Here is a 25,217-nt window from a genome sequence, read left to right as displayed (position 1 = left end):
AAGCTTTTCCTCTGCGTATGCTCCAAGCGTCATGAAACTCAACCTGGTAGCTTTAGCTTTATTTAGCTAACAAGCAAGTTATGATTGTAACTAGAGGAACAGTTTTCATTCTGTCAAGGCCACTTGGTAATTATGTACCAGTACATGACAAATGGAAAGTACTGAAGTGGAAATTTTAGTACCCAAAAAGTTTAACATAATGTGGGATAATTATTATGTGATGCATATCTATAGAGTCTAAGAATGCATAATGATGCCTGTAGTTGTGTTGGAAACTCTGAGCCTTTAATCTCAGGAAGGATATTTTAACAACTCTTTACAAATCAGAAAATTTCACTTTTTTTTGCCAGGGAAACTTGTTTCCGTATTTTTGTGGTGCAGTTATAATGAAGTATACAAATACAGAAAATGATAAAAATTTGAAATGAAAATGACAAGAGATAAATAAAGTAATAATGAAGCAAACTAAAACTATAGACATAAGTGATTAGAAATGTGATTCTGCAGTGCAAAGTCATGCCAGGATGTGCCGTGTGTAGTTTAGTTTAAGGTAAACTGCACTGTTTAAACAGCAAAGTGACAGTATTTCCATGTGCAGTAGCCTATATTTATCTTACAAAGGGTTTGTTGAAGTAACGCATTAGTAAATCACTTATTTAATCAGGGCTTGCCTTCACAATTCCAACCTGGTTGAGTTTCAACCCAAACTCTATCATCACCAAAATGTCCAATTATGCGGTTATTGTCATTGTTTTAAAGACCCACAGCCAAAGATCCCACTACATTAAGTATGTAATGCTATTTATTGATAATTTTTACGATTCTAGCTCGTATTTTTCTCATGGCGCTGCTAAAATTTGTCTTCTGTTTTTCATGTACGTCAACCGAATCATTTCTGCCTTCTCTTCTTCTAATCCTCCTCTTCCTCACAGTCTGCTGGTGACCTCAATGGGACACATTAAGCTCACAGATTTTGGACTTTCCAAAGTTGGGTTGATGAATATGACCACTAACCTGTATGAAGGACACATAGAGAAGGATGCCAGGGAGTTCTCTGATAAGCAGGTAAGTGTTAGTCAACTCAAGCTTTGTGCAATATGACAATATGTTATCGTTATAAAAATAATCATTTTTTGGATGTTTTTGCGCTTCTTTTTCTGTTTAGGTATGTGGAACCCCAGAGTATATTGCCCCAGAGGTGATCCTGAGACAAGGCTATGGGAAGCCGGTGGACTGGTGGGCGATGGGCATCATCCTCTATGAGTTCCTTGTGGGCTGTGTGCCTTTTTTTGGAGACACACCAGAGGAGCTGTTTGGACAGGTCATCAGCGGTCAGTGTTACCTCCCTTTCTTTTTGAGAATTGAGAACTCTGGATGAAATGACTGTTTTCTGCTAAACATCATGGTAAAAGTCTGCATGTTGAGATGAACACCTGTAAAGTAGAGAAAATCGTGAGGTTGCATCAGAGGGGGCATGAGGAGGAGTTAAAAATTGACTGTCAAATCGGACAGTTTCCTGCAACCTTTAGTCTGTACAGGAAGTCACAGAAACACTCACATCCTGCTAGATCTGATTAATACAATGTTATCAGACTCGTACATCAGCTTGTACGAAGCAGAGCCTTTTTTCCTCTTTAAGCAATCTGCGAACATAATTTATTTTATGGGAATTCTCACGTAAGCCAGCATTGTATTACTTTGCCACTGTGTATACAGTATATCAGCTGAGAGTATGCGTTCCTCTCAGGCTATACGAATACATTTCAAACATGAAAAGCATCAGATATGTGCAGATCTTACTAATTCTTCTATAAATAAATGGGTGTATAAGAGCAGACTGGAGCTATGATACTGTATTTTTTACACCATTTCAGATTTGCAATCTGAATGTGTTCAGCCTCTTTGACTAAACATCACCATCAACACACACCAGTTTCTCTGTAACAGAAATAAATCGGACAAATAAAATCAAACGATGTCCCATTTGTGAAATTTTCATGCAGATCCAGAATATCCATATCCATGCAGAATATATAACGTTTTTGTCCAGCTGACAAATAAACTGAACAGAAGTTTCCAAAAAGCACCTTGTGTGCAACATGCGAGGTGATCGCTGCTCATCTTTCCTGCACAGGCATCTCAAACCAACCTCTTGTCATTATGAACATATTTGCTTGCTGGAAGATTTCTCTGCTGATTTGAGCTCTTAAATTAAGCTTTTTATTTATTTATGACACGGGTGAAAACCCCCTCTAAAATCATCCACTGCCCTTTTTTTCCTCTCGGTAGACATTTGCATTTTATGTGTAAAATGCATTATACTTGATTTAAAATGTGTTTAAAATTCTACTTGACATAGAATATTTTCTGCTGCTAGTGCTGATTTGGGCAAAGTTTCACAGCATCTGGTGCTGTGATGCCGTTGTGCACATCAGGAGAAATTACCAGACCTCATTCAGATGTGAATTAACCATTTGCATAGTGACCACATGGATTTCTCAGTTTATTGAAGACTGAGATTTCCCTGAAGGCCGGTAGAAAAACAGATGGCAGTGAGTGGGTTTAGCTTAACTCAAGGCCACAAGTGAAGTTGGACGATTATGATGGTGTTACTTTGCTGCTCTGGAGTCTTGTGGTTAGCACAAGAGAGAATCTTCATCTTGAAAACAGAAGCCGTTTTCTTGTCATCACTGCAGCTCTGATGAATTGTGCATGGAGTTGATGGGTAACAATCTCCATGTGTGACGTAGAAATGAATGGCATGCCATGACTGATTTGGTTTGCTCTCAATCAAGGCACACCAAGCCTTTGAGAGTGACTGTTAATTAAAGGGGCCTTAACACACTGAATGCATGCCACCGTGGCCTCAGGACGCACATACATATTCATAGCTTTTGCCCAAATTTGATTAAAATGGGGGACAAACGGCCCTCAAAGCTGACAATCAGCACGACACAGACAGCTTATCCATGAAGCCTTTCACTAAGAACCAGGGAACATGTCAATTGTCTAATTCAGAGTAAGACTTAATCATAGAACTAAAATTTGCTGGTGGGGGTACTCTGATAGTTCTTCAGATTAGTATGTTTGCACAAAAAAATAGATTAGTCAATTATGCAAAATGTTTTTAGCTGCTACTTAAGAATTTCCAAATGTTTGACTGATGCACAAACTGGATGTGCCATATGGTTTGTAACTTAGAACCATCTGGAGTCCTGAGTGAAACATTTAGGAAAAGGGCAGGCGCTTTGAAAGCACATTTACACCTGGCATTAGAATAGAATAGAAGATGAATGCTTTATTAAGTCCTAAAGAAAAATGAATTACAGTATTAATGAATAATTAATGACTTCTTAAAATAAACAAATAAATACGATGACAAAAACAGTAATTATAAAAATAAGTTGGTCAATGTGAAGATTGAGGCTATTACTGTAGGTGGGAATGATCTTAAGTGCTGTTCCTTTTTGCAGCAGAGGTGAAGAAGCCTCTGCCTGAATGAACACACTTGGCACAATTGGCTCCAAGAGCTCCAGAGCAGAACTATGAATTGATCAAATTGTGCAAACGCACAGGTGAAGCTCTGAGACAAGATTCATGTTGGTGATTCCTAATTGGCAGGGAAGACTATGCAGCCTGGTTGTCTCTGTCTCTCTCTGTCCCAGCCTCTCACCCAGTGTCACTTTGAATTGGCTCCAGGCCCACTCTGACCCATTACAGGATAAAGCGGGTGTAGCTAATGGATAGATGGATGGAAATTACAAGCGTGACAACATGATACATTTTCCACCCTAAGCCATCAGTCTGCCACCTCTATTAATCATAGAGTCATGGTCTGACAAAGGTTTGCAGTTAATTAAGTAGCTATGACTACACAGTAATGGCATACAATATTTAAACTTCAATGAGACCTCTTCAAAACTGTCCATTTCCTCAATAAAACTCAAGGCACTGCCCAGGTTTCTAGAAGTAACTGTTTGAGGGATAATCAACTGTAAGGTTGCAGTTTACACAATTGAAGACTCCAAAACAAATGTTTATGGTGATTTTCTAAAACTCCTTCTAAATCCTCACCATTTCTACATGCACTATAGCTTTTATTTTCCATTCAAAGCTTGATATTTTCTTCAAAAAGGAGAAAAACTATTCAAAACTCATCTGCTTCTTCCATTGTGTAACTTTCAAACTGATTGTATGTATTGTTTTGTTTCTAGATGAGATCAACTGGCCTGAAGGAGAGGACGCTCCCCCTCCTGATGCTCAGGAGCTCATCACCTTGCTTCTTAGACAGAATCCTCTGGAAAGGATGGGCGCAGGTGAGAACAGAGAAAGTGGAACAGCCAATGAACCTGTGAGAGCTACAGAGGCACAGCAGGCCACCATAAATTCTCATGTGCCACCTCAGCAACATTCATTATTCCAAGTCACTGGGGAAGAAATTGAGGTCATCCCACAGCAGAGCAGTTTATCCTGTGGCCTACTGACCTCTTCCTTTTGATCAATTGCAATTATTTCCTTGAATTATTTCCGTGGATCTAATTCCATGCATGATCAGGCAGTATCAGAGTGTAAATCTGCGGACTGTAAAAGTGACCATGACCTGACACAGAAGCCGGTCAGGTCGATGGACGCAGTCTGCTCAGTCAAAGGACAGCTGGGCCTCCTTGTTCATCCTCGCTGCCATTCACAAGCGCCTCCCACTATTTCACAAAAGGTCACAGGCAGGAAACTGCACTGCATAATTTATGGTCATTTCTATCGGTTTGGCCTGCAGCCACAAGGGAAAAGGGAAACTCAGCATAAGCGTTTCTTCACCTTCTGTGTTCAACTTAACCATTGAGTGTCCAGTGATTTGTGCATGCGTTTTCCCCACATTTGTTCTGGACGTTGTTTTTTTTTCTCCCTTCGTCCCACCTGCAGGGGGAGCTGCTGAGGTGAAGCAGCACCAGTTTTTCCACAGTCTGGACTGGAATGGCCTGTTAAGACAGAAGGCCGAGTTTATTCCTCAGCTGGAATCTGAGGACGATACTAGCTACTTCGACAGTGAGTAACTAGCACAGAAGTTTCACTAATTAAAGTTTGAGATTGATTATTTTCTTCCTTATTTAAAATTTTTTGTCTCTTAAAGGTGCATTTTGTAAGATTATTTAAAGAAAATTCCTCTATGAAATCCAAAAGGACATTGCTGAAATTTTTATTGTTGTGACCATGCAAGCTAGCTGGTATGAGGCTACGAAAGCATGACTTAGTGCTGCATCCAGTCTGCCCTCAGTTCAACATGAGAAGAAGAGGAAGTATCGCTGTCCAGGGATCAAACTTTCTGTCATGACTCCAACTTTCGTCAATCATTTTGAAGGACAGGAAGTCAATAAATAACACTGTAAAAAAAACAATGATGGCTGCAGCTCTTGACAAGCTGCCATTGGAGAGAAGAAAGATGAGCAATGTGTGTATTTTTGAAGTCTTAGCACAGAACCACAATCGCTTGCCGTACTTGTGCTTCCTCGCACACTGCTTTAACAACCCCTCCCCCTCCCTGCACCATCAGGCGATGCAGAGAGTGTGGGGGGGGGGGGCTGTTCCACAGCTGCAGAAAGCATAGTCTGCGTAATCTCTCCATCAGATCGTCACACAGGTTTGTTGTAGGAGGATTTCTATGCAACTGCAGTGTCTCCAACACTGACTTCAATATCCTTTTGGTCACTTATAAAACTCAAACATGATTATATTTGGCTTCACTATCTCAGGTCTGTTGAACAACACATCCAGATATCTTCTTTAAAATCCTGAAAAATTACAAGATTTGCTTAGCTTGTGGAAGAGCAGTCGGAAGGCCTGTGGGCTGTGTAGCCTGTAAAACTGTATAGACTAATATGGGTGGTAATAAAGCACTTTCAGTGCTATCCAAATACAGTGTAACATTTACATTGTGAACAGGTAACTCGTAATAGATAAGTAGGTGTCACCTTTCATCATGCAGAATTGTCTAAATGCAAACATAACTGTCTCCTCAGCAAAAATAAGAACTTTCCATCATATGTTTCTTTGACAATAAAATTGTTCTCTTTCTATCAGTTAAAAACAGGAGGGAAAACAGGTGGTCCCTCTTTTTTATGTCCATAAAACTGTTACTTAAAATGCTCAGTTTAGCTGGGGCAGCTTTTTTGAGCAGCTTCACTTATGAAATGAAATATGCCGCGCCTGGTTTAGACATGTGGAGAGACTGCTAAAAGTCTGTAAATAAACTGAGTTGCAAAGTGTTCGTAATTTCTCTTCTATAATAACTACGGTGGCACTTTTAATCAATCCTTGTTTCCTCTACCTCTCCAACTAGCTGCTCGAAACTCAGCTTGGTAGTTTCTGCACAGTTTTGCTGATGGCACAGAAAACTGCACTGATTACATTCCTTCAGTTTGGCCTTCAACTTGGCAGAAGGACTGACCTGTAATCACCGAATGCAATGAAAAACAACTGAAACATAAATCTCTCTTCCTTCCCAGCTCGCTCTGAGAGATATCATCACCTGGAGACCGAGGAAGAGGATACAAACGATGAAGACTTCAATGTGGAGCTACGACAGTTTTCCTCTTGCTCTCACCGTTTTTCTAAGGTGATTCCTTAATGTCAGACTTCAAATTGTTCTGGTTTCAGACTAACACAAAGATGTTATTGATGTAAATGAGCTGATGCCCTCATCTCCTCTGATCGCTCTCTCATGGGAAAGGACGATTGGGCGCTTGCTGTTTCATATGGAAATGTGTCCAGAAAACAGTTTACCCCCACCCCCATTATATTAAACGCAGATTTCGGCTTTGCATACATTTTCCGCTTGAACATCAGATCTGTTTTTTTGGTAGTAATGTGTGATACAATACACAGTACAATCATACAGGCTGGGAGTGATTGTCGTGCTGCATTGCAGTATACTCCCCACTCACATCAGAACAAAACATTACAGTGAGTCTCAAAAAGCAGCAGGGTGTCTGTGGATGTGTGAGCCACACTGAATCTTTTCCTCAGCTTCACAGCATCCTCATGCTTGTAAGACATAATGAGATCCGTACAGTACAAACAGCTTTATGTGACTGAGAAGTCCCAGTGTTTGTCTGCCGGGAGTATGGCGCAATTGCTGTTGCATTCCGTTTAAAAAATCTATGCAGGAAACAGAGTTTTGCATCTGTAGCCTGCATTAAGTGAATCTTTGCTGGTGTTTCATGGTCAGGTTTACAGCAGCCTGGATTTGTCCCGTGGACACCTGGAAGAGAAGGGAGAGACAGAGGAGAAGAAGAGTGAGAGCCCGCTGACTGTGGACTCTCTCAGCTGGACGCCAGACTTTGCTGAGATGTACGAACACCTACAACTTTTTACTTCAGCCTATGAATGAAATCCAAACATGATTTGGCTCTTACATCATTTGCTCATCTAACGAGAATTTGTTGTCTCTTTGCTCCAGGCCTTCGCTGTCCCACTCAACAGACACAGACAGCATGAATCAGAGCTCTCGTCCAAGTCTGCTACCAAAGTTTGCCATATCAGCTGAGAGCGAAGGGGACGACACCTCGGGCCTCGGTGACCCCAGCAAGGCCTCCTTCTCTATTGGAGAGCTGCCACAGGATGAGCCTGACGCCAGCACTCCTGGAAGCACTCACAGTGGAGCCACGCTCTCCGGTACGAATTACAGCGTCAGGAATTACATCGTACACAGACACATAATACATGTGCTTGGCTAAAGTTTCAAAGAATCAATGTGATGATGAAACTGAGGTATACAAATTCAGAAATACCAAAAGACATTTTCTTTTGAGTCAACATTTTTTAATAGCTGTCATTATATTTGTTCTGGAATAATTTGGGGAAATAAGTTGTTTTCGTTATTTCCCTGATAAACATGAACAGCTATGAACATGTATATTTAATTTGAATGAAGATTGATGCTCTAACTTCTCATAAAGGGAGGTAAATGCTGCTGGTCTTCTGAAGACGAAAAGCCGTTGTGGCTGCTTGTTGGGCTCCAACTCTGGTTTTGGTTTGGTTTGTTTTGGTTCAGTGTTGCATTCAGTGTACCTCAGAAATAGGATTTTGGCTGTCCAGATGACAAATTCTTTTAGCTGTTTGATGGACTGAATGGAGGTAAAAATGAAAGGATCAGTATGTAGGGGGTTGTAACAACGGATGAAAACATAGTTCTTTTGAAGCTGATCAAAAATCATAAATTCCAAGTTTCCAGTTGCAATGAAATGTGACATGAGAGCTGCTGCTCCAGTGACACACCCAGTGGTTTGTGAACTGCACCTTTAAATGTATGATACAGTTGTCATTTTTGACCTATTAGACATTTAAGGTTTGTAAGTTAGAAATGATAACCTCTTTGTAATATTTCAGTTTTTTAAAGAGCACATTTAATGTGTAAATATGTGAACTTTAGAGGTGGGATTTATTATCTATTTTTTATGTATGTTTTCTTTTGTTTTAGCCAAAGCCAGGTTAGCCATCACTACTCATTTCCAGTTTTCAAAAGAGCCAAAAAGTTGTTACATGAGCTGTTCAACTCAGCAGGAAAGCAGATAAACTTTCCTTTTACAAATAGACAACCTAAATCTAAATCTCTGAAGTTTCTTCATTTGTCTGCCACATTGCTTCTCTTGCAGTACCTCCTATGTAACTCACTCTGAGCTCGTCTTATGTAATAATTAGGAAGTTTCTCAGAACATCTGGACCAGCTGACACCCAGAGGTGAAGGTGTGGAGAGCCCTGATGGCACCAGTCATGCCTCCACAGATCGGGGACCTCAGAGCACCTCACTGCGACCAGACAGTGCTGCAGAGAAGACCAGAGTTTTGGCAAAAGTCCCAAAGTCTGTTTCAACTGGAAACCTTTCTCTCATGATCCCTGGGGGTAAGTCAAAGAAACCACAGACATACAGAACAAGAACATATACTGATGTTGATTTAAAAAAATCTTCTTCTTAAAGGTGAGTTGGAGAGATAATGCGTTAAAATTTAAGATAATAGTGGTGAGATGAAGGCTCACTGTGTCTCTGTGAAAAATTGGCCTGGCGTGGCACCTGCTGTCAGCTTAATTTTACAGCGTGGCTGGGAGTAAATAGCCAAGTCCAAGCAACTAACAAGGACAATACTCAGCCAGGACTGGAGCCAGAGGTCTTCACTGCTGGGAGAGAAAATCCCATTAGCTTCATCTCACAAGCTTCACAGCAGCCCTTCAGTACTGACTTCAGGGCTAGTTGAAATCTGATTGATTTTGTTATAATAAAACCTGCTCAGGTGGTGATTGTCTCTTATTTTTGCAGATGTCTCTGGGGTGTCTCCGCTGGCCAGCCCTCTTTCTCCTTACTCCCTCTCCTCAGACCCGTCTTCAAGAGACTCCTCACCGAGCAGAGACTTTTTAAACTGTACCACCAACCTGCGGCAGCCCGTGATCATCCACAGCTCTGGAAAGAAGTTTGGCTTCACGCTGAGGGCAATCCGGGTGTACGCTTGTTACAGTGACGTCTACACAGTCTATCACATGGTCTGGGTAAGGACTAATTCAGCATGTACTGGACAGTATGAGTCACTTTGTCTGTTGGGATGCTTCACAATGAATGTCAAACATTTTGATCAAAGCGCCTGGATTATGCTGTTTCTTTGAAGTAAAATAATATCTTTAAAGTGTAGCTCCACAGAAAAGTAAGGCACCTGTTGCAGTGTGTTTTTTTTCTGGGGAAAACTTTCCCCTCCAGCAGATCACATTTATGAGAGGACATTGTAGCGTTTTATTGTTAGAGGGAAATTCATGTAGTCTGCAAGCAAAAGTCCCAACAGGTCTACTTGAAAGGTCTAATTGAAACACAAAGCACTCTGAATCATTATTAGTAAATGTATAACAATGAACAAATAAGCCTACAGCTCAAGCTTGAGGGCTGGAGAGGTGTGCTGACCTCTTCTGTTTGGAGGACATTCTTTTTATTGAGATCCTTACAGTCAAAGGTATCTGGAGGTCCTCCATAAGAATTGATCTTGACATTCTATAAAGTTCATGACATAAAGAAGTCTTAAATGGTGATGACAAGGTTCAAGAAAATTTGCACGTTACAGCTCAGAAAACATATTTAACTAAGTAATGCATTTTTAAGACAAGAGTCAGTAAAGATGAAATAATAGTATTAGTTGTCCCTGTGCCCTGGCAGTTGGTGAGAGAAATCAGCTTTCTCTGGCTCCCCTTAGTGTTTCTAATTGGATTTACAAGAAGCAAACCTGCCCGAATGAAAACAACCAATCAGAACCAGGAGGAATCTTTAATTTACACTTAATGGCCAGACGGAACCAGCCAGTGGACCACGGCATCCTCCAAAAAAAGAAAATGCCACATTTTGTTAGTTTATCTTCACGACCTCGCAGCAGAGGATGTGGTCTGCTATTAAATTAGATTGAAATACTCGAGCTGTTTCTTGTTGCTCTGCAGCGAGAAGACTGGATGCTTTACCATCGGTTCCAAATTTTACATGTATATGTAGGCTAAATATTTTGTCCTGTGCAGAGTCTTACATGCATGTTAAAGGTGTAAAATACATTTTCAACCAAGCCTGCAAACTGTGCCCCAGAACTGTTATTTTTATATCTTGGAAAAGAGAAAAGATCCTGAGATGGTCGTCTAACTTAATTGCCTGGAAGAAGATTTTTACAAAAGCTGTCATTTATCCAAGCATTAGAAACTAAAGTTAACTATATGTTATCTTATAACCTTGCAAACCAAAACAAGCCTTAGCCCTTTTCTCACATGTTCAAGGCAGGACTGATTCATCTTTTCTGCATCACCGTCCTGTTTTCAAGGCTCACAGAAAGAAAGGGTTGAATTTGATTAGTTTCTTAGCTGATAATGGAGTAAAGTTGCCAACATGGGATTTTATTGTTAATTTGGAGGCATATCTGCTGATTCAGCAATGCCAGCTTTTTATTTGGAAGCACACGGTGACACAGCATGAAGCTGCCAGTGTTTAGTCTGTATGAATTCTGTATGAAAGTGGAAGAGTGGCAGCTTGAAATGGACTTTTTTGCACAAATATAACACAACTGCTGTGTGAAAAGGGGCTTTTGAAATCATATATATGATAGATGTTGCAAACATACAACTGTACTCTTTTATATATTGAATGAATGCTTTCAGTTTAACCCCAGAATGCATCACAATGATCCGTCATGTTTACTGAATGAATATAGTTTATTGTAATGTTGCACCATGTCACATGTTTCAGTCTCAATTGCTATAAACCAACGTGGACATGTTAGAAAAGTTTGCCCATCACTGCTCTAACCTGCAACAATCACTGTCATTGTTGCTTTTTAAACAATTGTCCTTTTTTTTTTGTCTATGATCACTAGCTTTACTTACATCAGCAAAAATGTTCCACGAATATGTAAACATGTAAATGTTGTTAAGCATCCGTATCCCAGGCTGTTGGTTTACAACCCAAAAAAATAGGATAACAACATGTTCAACTAAATGTTTCTGTGTTTCTGCTTTTTTGTTGACAAAAATAATCAAATTACATGCATGAAAGCGGTCTAAAACTTTTCAAAGTTCATAAAAAAAATGAAAGTCTGTTGTGTTTGTTACTCAGAGTGTAGAAGACGGCGGGCCTGCTTACAAAGCAGGACTCAAAGCTGGAGACCTCATCACTCACGTCAACGGAGAACCGGTTCACGGTCTCGTCCACACTGAAGTGGTGGAGCTCTTGCTAAAGGTAATCAGTTTCTTTTCTTTTTTTTAAAATATCCTGCAGGTCTGTGTAACGGTGATACTCTTTGTGGCGTTTCGGCAATTTTGCAATTTGTCATAAACTAGTTGAAGTCCCAGTTGAAAACCAAGTGACACTGAAATCAAGAGAAAAAAGTCCAGTTGTGATGCATTTATTGGAGCCGGACTGTTTGTGGAGGAAAATCTGTATTCGAAATTCAATAATGATTCTGAGAAGCAAAATAAACATCCTCTACCACCATCAGTTTTTTTTTTTATTGAAATCAAAAGTAAAACTAATGTACAACAGTTTGAACTCAAATCCTGACAAAGATCACCAAATTAAAAAAACTGTGATTTTAAGGATTTATCCAAACATTATCTATGACCCACAGTGTAGGCTTGTGAACTGTTATGGATTGTTAAGATCTCTTCATTTGCTGATATGCATGCTTTTTTTGTCTTTTCAGAGTGGTAGCAAAGTCGCCATCTCTACAACACCCTTTGAAAACACTTCTATAAAAACTGGTCCAGCCCGGAGGAACAGCTACAGGAGCAAGATGGTGCGATGTGGCAAAAAGCCCAAAAAGGAAAAGACACCAGAAAGGTACAAATCTTCCACTTAATCAAAGGTTGTGTCATTTTCTTTAACACTCTTATGAGGAACAAGGAGAACTTTGACCAGAACACCATCTGGATGTAACTAAAGAAATTAGAAAAATCTCATTACTTAAACAACCATGTCAGAAGACCCTTCCTGTGGTTGTGGAAAACATGTTATTCTGTTTTAAAGGGGTCAAACTATTGGTCTGCATTAAGCAAATAGCATGACTAAATAGATTGCTGAAACTGCGAAAATTAAGGGTTAAAAACTGTTCAATGCATTAATGAAACCTGGAAGGATAACTATGAACCCTCATCTTCAAGGAAGAAATGTGTTCAGAAGAAAATTTCGAATGATCCTGATCAGAGATCACTTAAGAGTTTGGTGAGGTTGTATTTAAGAAGGACTCAAGGCAACGTTAAATCATGAAAGTAAGAGCAGTTCCACACACACAGGGCGAAGAGAACTCAAAGTATTGGGACTAAACAGCTGTGTTGGCTTCAGGAAAGCACTTATCAGTGAGACTAATGCAAAAAAATGGTTTCAATTTGTTGGGGATCATAAAGACTGGCCTTTGGAGTAAGGTCATGTGATCTGACAGTGATGGAAGCAGTAGGGTTAGAGGAGCAGTGGATGAACTGCTACAGCCGTCGTGCCACCAAGCCTGTGAGAGCAGTGTTGATCTGGGGTTGCTTCAGTTGGTCAGGTCTCTCTATCTTTAGATTATTTTGCCCAGGATGACAATGTCAGGGGGCTCATCGGGCTCAGTTTGTGAAAGAGTGGTTCAGGGAGCAAGAAATGTCCAGACCTTCATCTAACTGAGACTGTTTGGGATGATTTAAAAACAAGACTTTACGCAGTAGTTTGACTCCTCCATCATAAATCCAAGAATGACAAAAATCAGGCAAGATCAGTCATGTAAGATTTTACATGGCTGATAGTTCATTTTAAGACTCAAATCTAAATTAAATTGTAAATACACTGTTCTTGTATAGAGCTTTAATAGTCTAGCTGACCACTCAAAATGCTCTAAACTAATTAACAATTTATTCCCAAGAATTCCTGTCATTATTTGTCAACTTGTTTTTTTTTTTTAAGAGACAGTGAAGAGTCTAAATTCCTGTTTGCAGCCTTTGCCAGGTCTGCTGTTTGGCCTCTAGGGGGCAGATGAATGACACTGAAGGAGAATTTGAACAGTGGATTGAGAATGTGGAAATTTGCACAAGTGTAATAACGTACGGATTTATTTTCCATAAACAGGGAATTTCATACTAATTTCTTATCACTTGTCTCTTGGTTTTTGCAGGCGGCGCTCTCTTTTCAGACGTTTTGCCATGCAGCCTTCTCCTCTGCTTCATACGAGCCGCAGTTTCTCCTCCCTCAACCACTCTCTGTCATCTGGTGAGAGTCTCCCCGGCTCCCCTACCCACAGTCTCTCCCCTCGTTCCCCCACTGCCGCAATCCGCCCCGCTCCAGATTTCACCCAGTCAGGTGGAGATTTTATCTCATTGTGATAAAATCTTGAATGCCTTTCAGAAAGTATTTCACATTATGTTCCATTCAGCTATCTATATCCGTTGTGTTTTGTGCTTCTGAATTCCAGGTGGTAACTCCTCCCAGAGCAGCTCTCCCAGCTCCAGCGCACCAAACTCTCCTGCAGGCTCAGGCCACATTCGCCCCAGTACCCTGCACGGCCTCGGCCCCAAGCTGCCGGGTCAGAGGCTTCGACAGGGGCGCCGCAAGTCTGCCGGCAGCATTCCCCTCTCTCCTTTGGCTCGCACACCATCACCGACCCCTCAGCCAACATCTCCTCAGCGCTCGCCCTCTCCTCTTCTTAGTGGACATTCTGTAGCACTTTCTAAGACAACCCCAGCCTTCCCAGCCAAAATACATTCCCCACCCACAATCGTGCGCCATATTGTCTGCCCTAAAAATGCTGAACCTCCTCGTTCGCCCCTCCTTAAGCGTGTCCAGTCAGAGGAGAAGCTGTCCTCGTCCTACACGGGAGAGAAGAAGCACTTGTGTCCCAGAAAACAGAGCTTAGAGGTGACTCAAGAGGAGGAGCAGGATGAGGAGCTGAGGACTGGGGAGCGAGATTACTCTGTCCGGCAGAGTGTGGACGAAACTGCCTGTGAGTCGGTGGCAATCAACCGCGTGCGACCTGTTGAGCAGGGCTGCTTAAAGAGGCCCATGAGTCGTAAGATGGGCCGGCAGGAGTCTGTAGAAGAGCTGGACAAAGAAAAACTGAAATCCAAGATGGTGGCAAAGAGACAGGACTGGTCAGAGAGGAGAGAGTCTCTGCAGAAGCAAGATGCCTTGCATGAATCTGACTCTTTGCCACTGCATGGTGATGAGAGGGATGAAGGGTTTCTTTTCCGAAGCCAAAACAAATCCCAGAGCAGCACAGAGTCTGGCCCTCTGGAGGCTAAAGCTGTAAGCTCAACCCTTAAAGATGTTCTGTACAAAAAACTGTCCACGCGTGCCTCTGAGGGCATCGCTGAACCCTCTGGTGGCTGTGAGAGTGAAGGTGCCCCTCGATCAGCTCAATGCTCCATTCACCCTGAGTGGCAGCACTGTCGACCAGGTAAAGACAATATGAAGCCAGACAGACTGGACTTCAAGGCTCCCAACATTGAGTTTACCAGGAAGAGGCTGTCATTTGAAGAACGAGATGACTGCTTATGTCGGTTGTCGTCTGGCATCCACGAGAACCTCCACTTTGGCTCCATGAGGTCTAAGAGCCTCCAGCTGGACACAGCCATGACCCATGACCACATGAAGGCAAGCGTTCACTCGAGCCCTGAAGGCATGGCCCCCAAGCTTTTCTCAGGGAGAGGAGAGAGCGCTGTGGAAAAACTCCATCTCATCTCCTCTGCAGAGTCTCCTCTAAGAAAGACATCATCTGACTATAAGCTTGAGGGTCGCAACGTCTCATCTCTGAAACCTCTTGAGGGGACCCTGGATATTGGTTTACTTTCAGGACCCAGAGTTTCCAAAACAGAAAACTGTTTACCGAAAATGACAGACAACACAAGCAACCCTGTTTCTGTGAGTCCTCCAACTTGGCTTCAGAGCCCAACTGAGAGACAGATAACCATCCCCCAGCTGAAAACCACAGACAAAGTAAAAAGCCCTCTGATTTGTTCACCAAGCCCTGAAGCTGTTTCTTCTTTAAATAGCATCGTTGCCTCCAAAGAGCAGTCAAATCATGCAGCCGCAGAAATAAAAATCACTGCAAGTTGTGAGAAAACCCAGGACAGACCTGGAAAATCATTAAAGGCTTCAAACAGCGCAGTCAAACAGGAGAGCCGGACTGGTGCAAAGGCCTCCTCCTCTTTGGCTCATGACCACAGAGGCCCGCGGCACAGCTCCCACTTCTCCTCCTGTGGAAAAACACCTTCCATACGGGAAGTGAGTAACGAAGATCAGGAGGATGAAGTGGAGCAGCAGGAAGTCACGCCACACACTGCATCACAAAGTACTGACAGCTCAAAAACAGAGGTTTCTTTGACTGCAGCAAAGCTGGAGGTTGACATTAAAACTCCTACACGAGTGGAGACTCCAGCTGCAGCTGCAGCTGCCAGCAAGCTATTACCTGACCCACTGAGACAAAGTACAAACTCTGGTTTGGATAGCGGTCAGCTTCAGAACTGTGGGAAAAGCATAGGTGCAGCACAAAATTCAATCACAACCTCTGTTTCAAAGTTGACGGTACAGAATGTTTCTGCTTCTGCACAAGCTCCAAAGAATGTGCTTTCTAAACAAACTCTTCTAAACATCTGCTCCTCAAATACTCAGCCACAAGTTTCTGTCACATTGTCAGCATGTGGTTCTGAATGTGAAAATAAATCCAGCAGTTTAAAATCAGATGACAGCTGTGAAACATCTGCTTGTGGGGATGCTGTGCAATCCAACAGGTCAGCTCTGAAAGAGGCTGGGGGAACAGGCATCAATAAGGTAGAAATCAAACCCATTAAACTGGGTCAAAACAAAGAAGTTGGTACAGTAAAGACAGGGGCCTCATTGAATATTTTAACAAAGGACAAACTGAATGTGAACAAGAAGGATAACACTGTGGGTGCTGGTGCAGCAGAGGACATATCGCAACAGAGAGGACTTCCCATTTCACCAAAGAACACAGGCAGTGTGAAGGATTTAAAGCAGCTGCCAAAAAACCTTCCAGCTGAAAAAGCACAACATAAATCTTCTGATTCAGAATTTAAGAAAGAAGACACTGTTGTCAGAGCAAAAGAAAACACTGTGGCCCCCTGCACAAAACTGAAAGGTTCAGCTTCGGTAACTACAAATGAAAATATTTCAAGTCCCAAAAGTAAGTCCAAGCCTGACCTACAACCTGCTCCACCCACATCTGTGAAGGAGGCAAAAGTACTTGAAGGGAAAACTAACAGCACCACTCCTCCTGTCCCAGCAGTTCAATGCAATCCAAACTCAAAGCACAGAGACTTGCCTCAAGAATCTGTGACCGCAACTTCAAACTTACAAGCAGCCCGTGATGCTAAACTGAAAGAAGCCCCATCAATGTCCACCAGAACTGACATAAAAAAGGAAGAATCTGTGCAGCAAACACATTCACCCACTCGTGGTGACGTAAAGCAAAGAGAGACTCAGCCCAAAAGTACTGTAGCAGTAAAAGACAACACAGACTCAAAGTCAAAATCTCTGTCCAGCCCGAAGCCTGCTGCAGCAGCAGTTAGTAAACAAAGTGTTGATGCCAAACCGAAAGACCACTTACCCAAAAACCAAGATCGAGACTCAAAACCAAAAGATGTCATCTCACCTCTCACTGCACCTCAGCTTCAGCAGCTCAGGAAGGAGCAGCCGTCAGATGTTTCTTCTCAGTCTGATCCACCGCCGGCGCTGTCAAAACCTGCAGTGAAAAAAGAAACGCATTCACCGAGCAGTGGAGCCACCCCAGGCAAGGTCTCCAGCTGCGAGCCTGTGGTCAAGACATCAAAAGAGGGCCCCAAGTCCGAAGCCCTCAAACCGGACAGCCACAAGGCCCCAGATGCCCGAATCACCAACGCCGACAAGCTGGCGCCCTCCAGCCGGAAGGAGCAGGCTGACAAGAAGAAAAAAGATGCAGTTCAGGAGGTCACATCTGCACAGAAAAACTCTAAAAGAGACTCATCCAGGGCCTCTCCCTCTGCACTCCGAGACTCTTCAGACAAAGACAGTAGCAGGTGTAAGCAGCAGAAGGAGTCACCACGTAGTTCCAGTAACAAAAAATGAAAGCAGTAGCTAACAGAATCACTTCAGAGAATCCAGATGTAACAAAATGTTAGACAGGATTCATTCAAGCATCATCATGCCTTCTTTAGTTTTGGTTTGTTTGAGGACCGGGCAAGCTGTTACATGTAGGTGTGTGTGTGTGTGTGTGTGTGTGTGTGTGTGGGTTTCTTGGTCTGAATGTGTGCAGTCGTTTGCGGATCATTTCTGAAGTCATTGTTTCACCCTCGAGTCAAGTGAATGTTTGAAAGTTTGTGTTCATCATTGAATGCTTTGTGCAATCAGTATGTCAGGGGCAGTGGGAGGAGCCTTCCAGAGGCTGTGATGTGCTGAAGAATCAGTGCCATAAAAGATTTCTGAATTGCACTCTTACTTCTAAGCTCGGGTGACCTGATGTCGGGGTCTTTTAATGCAGTAGGCCACACAATTTTGCGCAGCTATTTAGCAGCTGTTGGATTGTTTCCGCGCGGTATGAGCTAGTTGTTTTGCATTGGGTTTTGTGCAGTGGTACACAGAGGGAATGCACTAGAACTTAAATGACAGAGTCATGTTCCGGTTCTAGGAATCATAAATTAGTGAAGGGGCCTTAGATTTATGGGAAATAAAACTCCTTGCTGTTCTTAGCAAGATGTGGTGTTTGTTCACATTCCTCTGACATCTGTACATATATTTTTGATTTTTATGCAATATGGTGTAAATATAACATTGTAAAACAGGGAAATATGGGCTTACATGATTGTCGTTTGTATTATATGTAAAGATTTTGCAGTGTCATGTTTGTATGCTCAATATTAGGATGTAATGCTTGATAACTGTGTGGTCTAAAGTGAGCTACTGCATTGTTTCCCATTGAAGGTATCCTCCTCTTTGTGACTTCTAACATGTTTTCACATGTTCCAAAATTGACTTGAAGAGAAAGGAGAGGGAATGAGAAGCTAAGTGGGCTGTTTTAAAAAATGTAGCATTAAAAGAAAAAAAAAACTGTGAGGGCTTTCAAGCATTTCCCATGAATGTCTTTGTTGTTGATGACGTGTTTGCTGGCTCACTGCTGTTTAAAGAATGAAAAGTATTGTTTGATTATTGAAATGAACAAGCACTTCTGGCTCTTTCTGCCACTGATTGCTGCAGTCGACCTGTAAAATCTGTGGGTAACATGCAACTGGGACAAGCTCAATCCTGCGAGGAAGATGCGATCTAAAAGGGGTTGTGTTTGAGTGCACAGATTGCTTCACTGTCAGGGTGTCTGTGCTGTTTCCAGTCACGTGTCGGTGTGTGAGGCGGCCGGCTTAAAGCTTCACCTGGGCAAAAAATTGAACAAGGAGTCCTGAGTGTTTGCATTGCATAATTCGTCCATCACATAAATGTAATATTGGTGTGCAAATACTTGGTACTAGACCTGTAGACTGTCATGTATCCTCATTCACTTTCAGCTATTTACACACACATTTCTTTACTATAGATACCTTTAAATTGCAAATCCTTAATGACATCCAGAGAGTAGCCTAGAACTCTAGAGTAAGCAGTAATTGCTCTGTTAAGCAGGCTTTATAAAAACAGTAATGTAATCTATTACATATATGAAAACAATTCAGTTGATGCAGCCTATATCTAAGTGTTCCACGCACTGTATCTAAGGATTAATTGACAGCAGAGATTTTAATATTAAAATAATCTGATGTTTGCCTGCATTAGATATTGTAAATGTATTGTGAGAAAACAAGTGCACCTTAATATTCGCTGATATTCAGTCTGGAGGCTGAGCAACGAGGAAATTTGGAGTTAAAAGTAGATCCAACATTCATTTTCAACTATTAAATTCCCCTCAACATCTTTTTTCCTATAATGAAAGATGTTTAAATCCTCAAAGCACATTCAATGTTTGTTTACAAAGCATCATGGATGTATATTTTGTATATTGTTAATTTGCCAAATCTATGTTCTGTGTCTCAGATGATGTTGCTTATAGCCGTGTGTGACTTTGCTCCCTCGCCACCAGGGTATTTGTTTGTGCAGTAATCGGTGTCTTTTCATACGTCGGGTTCCTCTTTGTCTGCTTGTCTTTTCCTTTTCCTTCTTCCTCTGTGCAGAACTAGTATTAGATGAACTCTGTCACAATGGTTTGTCTTTTAGAATATGTGCAATAAAAGTGTTTGAGTTTTGTATTTTGCTCAAGGAAAGCTCTATGGATGTCATAGATGTTGTATATTAACAGATATTTATACTTCTAATGTTGCGTAATACTGAAAATAAAATGGAATTCTGAATTATTCCTTTTGTGGGTTTTTTTGAGTCCTCAAGAAATCTTATAAAAAAAAGCGTGTTTTTTCTGCTCACATATAGAAATATTGTTCTTTTATTACTATTATTATAATCCATAAAACCATTATGGCCCAATCCAGCTTCTTCTTGTTGACCCTACCCAGTTCTGCAGAGGTAAGGTGCCCCTTTTCTTTTAGAGATCAATAAGTAAAAGTTATCCAGCCCTGCAGGTGAGTAGGGGGCTATTTGGATGACTAGATGATACTACTCCTTGATCTCCAAACCTAAAGGGGAACCTACTGTACCCTTAAGATTGTAAAACCATAGGGGATGGATCCAAGGGAGTAATTGGGACTGGGTTATAAATGTGTAAAGGTTTAGAAAATGACTTGTACAGAGATATCCAACCAACCACTTTAATTCATGCTGTTAAAGTGATTTTAAACGTCCGGTTTAGTGTATAAAATGTTGAAGCTATTGAAACCACCTTACTGCAGGTTGTATTTTGTTAATAACACCTTAGCAGCTAATATCACAGTAAGAAACCTCCAATCCTAAATAATGTAAGATAAGAATGCTGAATGTCATGAATATATTTTTGAAGATTTTGTTTATATGCTGTACTCTGAGTCAAAAAGTAAATAAAAGCATGAATATTAAGCATTTTCATATCAATTTGTAGTCTTTAATCATGATAAAATGCTCAGAAAACAATAAAAAAAAAATGGAAGAATTTAAATAGCATTTTTCAAAGTAAAAAAATAAATATCTTCTCGGGATTGAATCGAATAATTTGTTGCCATTGCACCTAACCTTCAATGATTATGTCATGAATCATATATATACTTGTAGGTACAGCTCCAACAGAAGCATGTAGCTCAGTACTTTCACCAAGTGAAGCACCTGAATGCACACACCACTCCTGTGCATTATTAAAAAGACGTCTTCATTAAACCATGATGTGTAATGTAATGCCAACAGGTGGCAGTGTCTTTCTGCTCCTGCTGTTTAAGTCTTCTGTGCTGCAACGTGCACTCTGTAGAGCTACAGAGGAATAATGAAGTGCAATGTACAGAAACCCTCTGAAGATTAGATTGCCTCTGATAACACAGCATGTTCCCACCTGCTTGTTTTACTGAGTTATCAACTCAAAAAAGTCATACAAAGGACTGTGATCGCCATTCCTTCTGCATATCAAAGTAAAATTCTGGATATGATCTGTGGGAACATGAATATAAGCATCTTCAGATTAATCAGACGACGAAGCCTCAGAGATATGCGACACATTATGCTCTTCTATCAGACTGGAAACGAGCCCCAGATGAACTTTAGTGTATTTTCAATCAAGACTAAGGGCAGGATCAGTGTCCACACAGACTGACAACTTAGCATAAATATTACATCCAAAAATGAATTATAAACAAAAAAAGGTGACTGCTGAGAGGGAGGAAGTGGTGCAGCAGCTCCCACTGAGATAATTATGGTGACTAATTTATTAACAATAATTGATTGTATGCTTCATATTAAAGTCACTTCCAGCAGGGAACAATTTCCTCTCATTAGGTGCTTTCTCACTAATATTTTAATCGGAGCTGCAGTAATGCTAAATTAGCTATGTTCCTCTCATCTTTGTCGATCAAAAGTATTAATTTGCCCATGAACGCATTCGACACACTGTGGGAAATGGCTGTTTATTTGTGTGCTGATAAAGCAAGTCATTAATGTGAAGTGAGGAAGTAAAATGTAATCACAGTGTGAACCATCCCCCACACTTTTTCTCATTGGTGCTATCTTTCATTGCCATCTCTCTGCAAAGCTGGTGTAATTCATGGTTTCATGTGGAAGTTTTGTCACTCTTTTTCATCAGTCTAATACCAGTGCCATTAAGCACTGTAAGTTAGTTATTCAGTGGATAGAGGGTTTAATGAAACGTGTCGTCATTTTACATCTGACCCAGAGAGTAAAAGCTGGATGGCTGTTTATCTATTAAAGGCTGATCAATAGCAATGACGTGACTCGGCAATGTGCTTTGTTGTCAATACTTGGTGTAGAGTTGGAGATATGGAAGGAGGGAAGGGGAAACTCATATGTGCAAACAGATGTATTCATTATGAAGAGCAAGCAAGTAAAAAAACAAGATTCCTTGTCTCCATCAATGCTAGCTGTGTCATATGTCTCCTCAGGTTTCAGCTAAATGTTCGAACTCCTGAGATTCAAAATCTCCTTTGCGAGAGTGTCCTGACAAAAACGGGCAACAGTCTTATGAGCAGTTATCACACAGCAGTACTCACATGTTGTACCAGCTACTTTATCAGGTACACCTTGCTAGTAAAAGGTTGGACTCCCTTTTGCCTTCAGAACTGCCCTAATTCTTCGTGGCATACTTTCAACAAGGTGTTGGAAACATTCCTCAGAGATTTTGGTTCATATTGTCATGATAGCATCGTGCAGTTGCTGCAGATTTGTGATTTGTGCTGCAGATTTATGATGCCAATCTCCCGTTCCACCACATCCCAAAGGTGCTCTATTAGATTGAGATCTGGTGACTGTGGAGGCCACTGGAGTACAGTGAACTCATTGTCATGTTCAAGAAACCAGTTTGAGATTATATGAGCTTTGTGACATGGTGCTTTATCTTGCTGGTAGCAGCCATCAGAAGATGGGTACACTGTGGTCATAAAGGGATCGATATATCTATATATATATATATAGAGAGAGATATCCATTAGGTAGATTATTACATTAATGGGTTAAATTTGAAATATTTATAGAACGTGCACACGTATGTAACGTGCATTTTGAACGTGTGCACATTTATCCTGCGTAAAGCGTAAAAAGATGATTTTGCATTAAAAGGGTAAATTTCCACGTTAATATGCGTTCTGAAATTTGATTTCCGTTCCGTTAAGCCACTAATTCACTGAAATTGAGACTCGTCAGACCAGGCAACGTTTTTCCAATCTTCTATTGTCCAGTTTTGGTGAGTCTGTGTGAATTGTAGTGTCAGTTTCCTGTTGTTAGCTGACAGGAGCTGCACCCGGTGTGGTCTTCTGCTGCTGTAGCCCATCTTCTTCAAGGTTCGACGTGTTGTTTGTTCAGAGATGGTATTCTGCATTCCTTGGTTGTTACGAGTGCTTATTTGAGTTACTGTTGCCTTCCTATCATCTCGAACCAGTCTGCCCATTCTCCTCTGACCTCTCACATCAACAAGGCATTTTCGTCCACACAACTGTCGCTCACTGGATATCTTCTCTTTGTCGGACCATTCTCTGCAAAACCAAGAGATGGTTGTGTGTGAAAATCCCAGTAGATCAGCAGTTTCTGAAATACTCAGACCAGCCCGTCTGGCACCAACAACCATGCCACATTCAAAGTCACTTAAATTCTCTTTCTTCCCCATTCTGATGCTCGGTTTGAAAGTTGTCTTGACCACCTCTACATGCCTACATGCATTGAGTTGCGTCCATGCTATTGACTGATTAGCTATTTATGTTAGCAATTGAACAGGTGTTCCTAATAAAGTGGTCAGTGAGTGTATATACAGTATAATGAACCCACGCAAACAAGTCTTAGTTAGAGAAAAGAAATTAAAAAAATAATAATATTTCAAACTAAAATGTAATGTGAGTATGTGTATTCATCCATTTTCCTCTGAAATCCTAGATTAAGATCTGGCAGATGTTATAAATAGTTCAATTAAGTCCACCTGTGTGCAACCTACAAACTACATGGGCTCAGTTTACTGTGTAAACAACTGTTAGGCCACAGAGTCTTCAATGCCACTAAGCGTTAGCAGAACAGTGAGGACAAAGAGGGTCTCCAAACGGGTCAGAAACCAAGTTCAAGAGAAGCTCAGATTAGGTATACGTTATCAAATTATATAAAATATATAGATATATAAAATCCCTCAGAGCATCACTGAAATGGTCATTTAGAAAATGGTATGACAGGAACTCCAACAAATCACTAAAATTTCTGGACTAAGCCAATGGTGACCCCAACAGAGCTGCAGAGACTGGACCAATTTACGCCGTATGCTCCACACAGCTTTGCTTCATAGAAGATAAAAGCCACTGCTTAAGAAGAGAACACGAGAAACTATGCTTCAAGTTAACCCAAAGATAAACAAAGGAAATAAGTAACTCTCATCAGATTAGGCTAAAATGGAGGTCTTTGGCAATCAAGGAAAATGCCCCATGTGCTGCAGTCTCAAAGCATCTTGCTGGAGGAGAGTTTTTCATCAGCAGAGCATGGGAAATCTGTTGGATTTTAAGGAATGATGGATGATGCTAAATACAGGCAGATTCTTGAGGAAAACCAGTTTAGAACTGTCAGATAATTGACACTGGGATAGAGACTCACCTTTCAGCAGGACTGTGACCGTAGCCATGCTGCTAACATAGCACCCAAGAAGTTTAAAATGTTAAATCGTTATTGAGAATCTGTGGTTTGCAGTTTTGTCTGCAGTTTTGTGGGGGTGAATGTCTCTCTGTCTTGTTTTATTTTTCATTGGTCTCACAATTTCAAATAATTTGCACCTTCAAAGTTACCACGTTGTGCTGATAGAATGATACAAACTCCATAAAAAAGAAACTTTAGTTCAATATTGTAAAGCAATAGAAAAGGAAAAATTTAAATTAAAATTGCCACCAGTATGGGAACCCGTTAACTTTCATTGAGCCTAAGCACAGTACTTTATGAATACCACATTGGTGTCACACACAGCTTTGCAGATACACTTGGGGGCAGTGTCAAAAATATATGAGAAACAACCAAATGCAAGCCACTCTTCTTTGTGTGCGGTTGTCATTCTTGTATCTGTAGAGACTGAAGTCAAAGTGGACAAAGAACTTCTTTGTCGTGGAGTAAAACCAAGTGTCAAAAATAACAGATGGGTCTCAGAATATTATGGTCACTGTTGAATCAGCAGTTACAAGCATTTCTTACAAACATTAACTGTTCTGCTGTGGTCGTTCCCTTCTCTTATCAATCCAACCATTGTACCCACTAACATTGGACCTACATATAGCATCGTTGCCCAAACTTTTTTGATAATGGTGGCACATTTTAGACCAGCACACAAGCATGTCTCCAAAACCTCAGTGCTGGTTGTGTGTTGTTCCACGATGGTGGAATGACCTACCGAGCGCTACCAGCGTCCTTATCAGGGTTCAAGAAACTCCCAACATCTCCGACCCTAACACACACCCTGTACTTCCCTCCCCCCTCTTCTGCGCTTTCTCTTATTGTTAGCTTTGATGTTCGCTGCATTGTTATATCCTCATTTGTAAGTTGCTTTGAGTAAAAGCGTCTGCTAGTTGCATAAACATAAACATGAACTTCTTTGAGCACTATAGCAGCTACAAAATGGACA

General features: G+C 41.1%; 1 protein-coding gene across 13 annotated transcripts in view; it reads left to right on the top strand.

Annotated features, from left to right (window-relative positions):
- Positions 1–19,851, top strand: part of mast4 (microtubule associated serine/threonine kinase family member 4) — a 109,241-nt gene extending 89,390 nt beyond the window's left edge. For 12 of the 13 annotated variants that reach the window (XM_072371758.1, XM_072371756.1, XM_072371755.1 and 9 more), the window contains 13 exons: positions 933–1,065; positions 1,166–1,331; positions 4,215–4,316; positions 4,921–5,043; positions 6,501–6,610; positions 7,223–7,344; positions 7,454–7,668; positions 8,695–8,895; positions 9,308–9,534; positions 11,618–11,740; positions 12,204–12,340; positions 13,644–13,828; positions 13,941–19,851. In XM_072371758.1, the coding sequence (XP_072227859.1) occupies positions 933–1,065; positions 1,166–1,331; positions 4,215–4,316; positions 4,921–5,043; positions 6,501–6,610; positions 7,223–7,344; positions 7,454–7,668; positions 8,695–8,895; positions 9,308–9,534; positions 11,618–11,740; positions 12,204–12,340; positions 13,644–13,828; positions 13,941–17,587 (5,491 nt within the window). In that variant the 3' untranslated portion in view covers positions 17,588–19,851. The remainder of the gene's footprint in view (positions 1–932; positions 1,066–1,165; positions 1,332–4,214; positions 4,317–4,920; positions 5,044–6,500; positions 6,611–7,222; positions 7,345–7,453; positions 7,669–8,694; positions 8,896–9,307; positions 9,535–11,617; positions 11,741–12,203; positions 12,341–13,643; positions 13,829–13,940) is intronic. The other variant, XM_072371757.1, reaches the window with a different exon arrangement.
- Positions 19,852–25,217: the final 5,366 nt, after the last annotated feature.

The sequence above is a fragment of the Leuresthes tenuis genome, unplaced genomic scaffold (assembly GCF_036924035.1).
Source record: "Leuresthes tenuis unplaced genomic scaffold, fLeuTen1.0.hap1 SCAF_19, whole genome shotgun sequence".
Taxonomy (NCBI): domain Eukaryota; kingdom Metazoa; phylum Chordata; class Actinopteri; order Atheriniformes; family Atherinopsidae; genus Leuresthes; species Leuresthes tenuis.
This window is presented reverse-complemented; position numbering and strand designations above follow the sequence as displayed.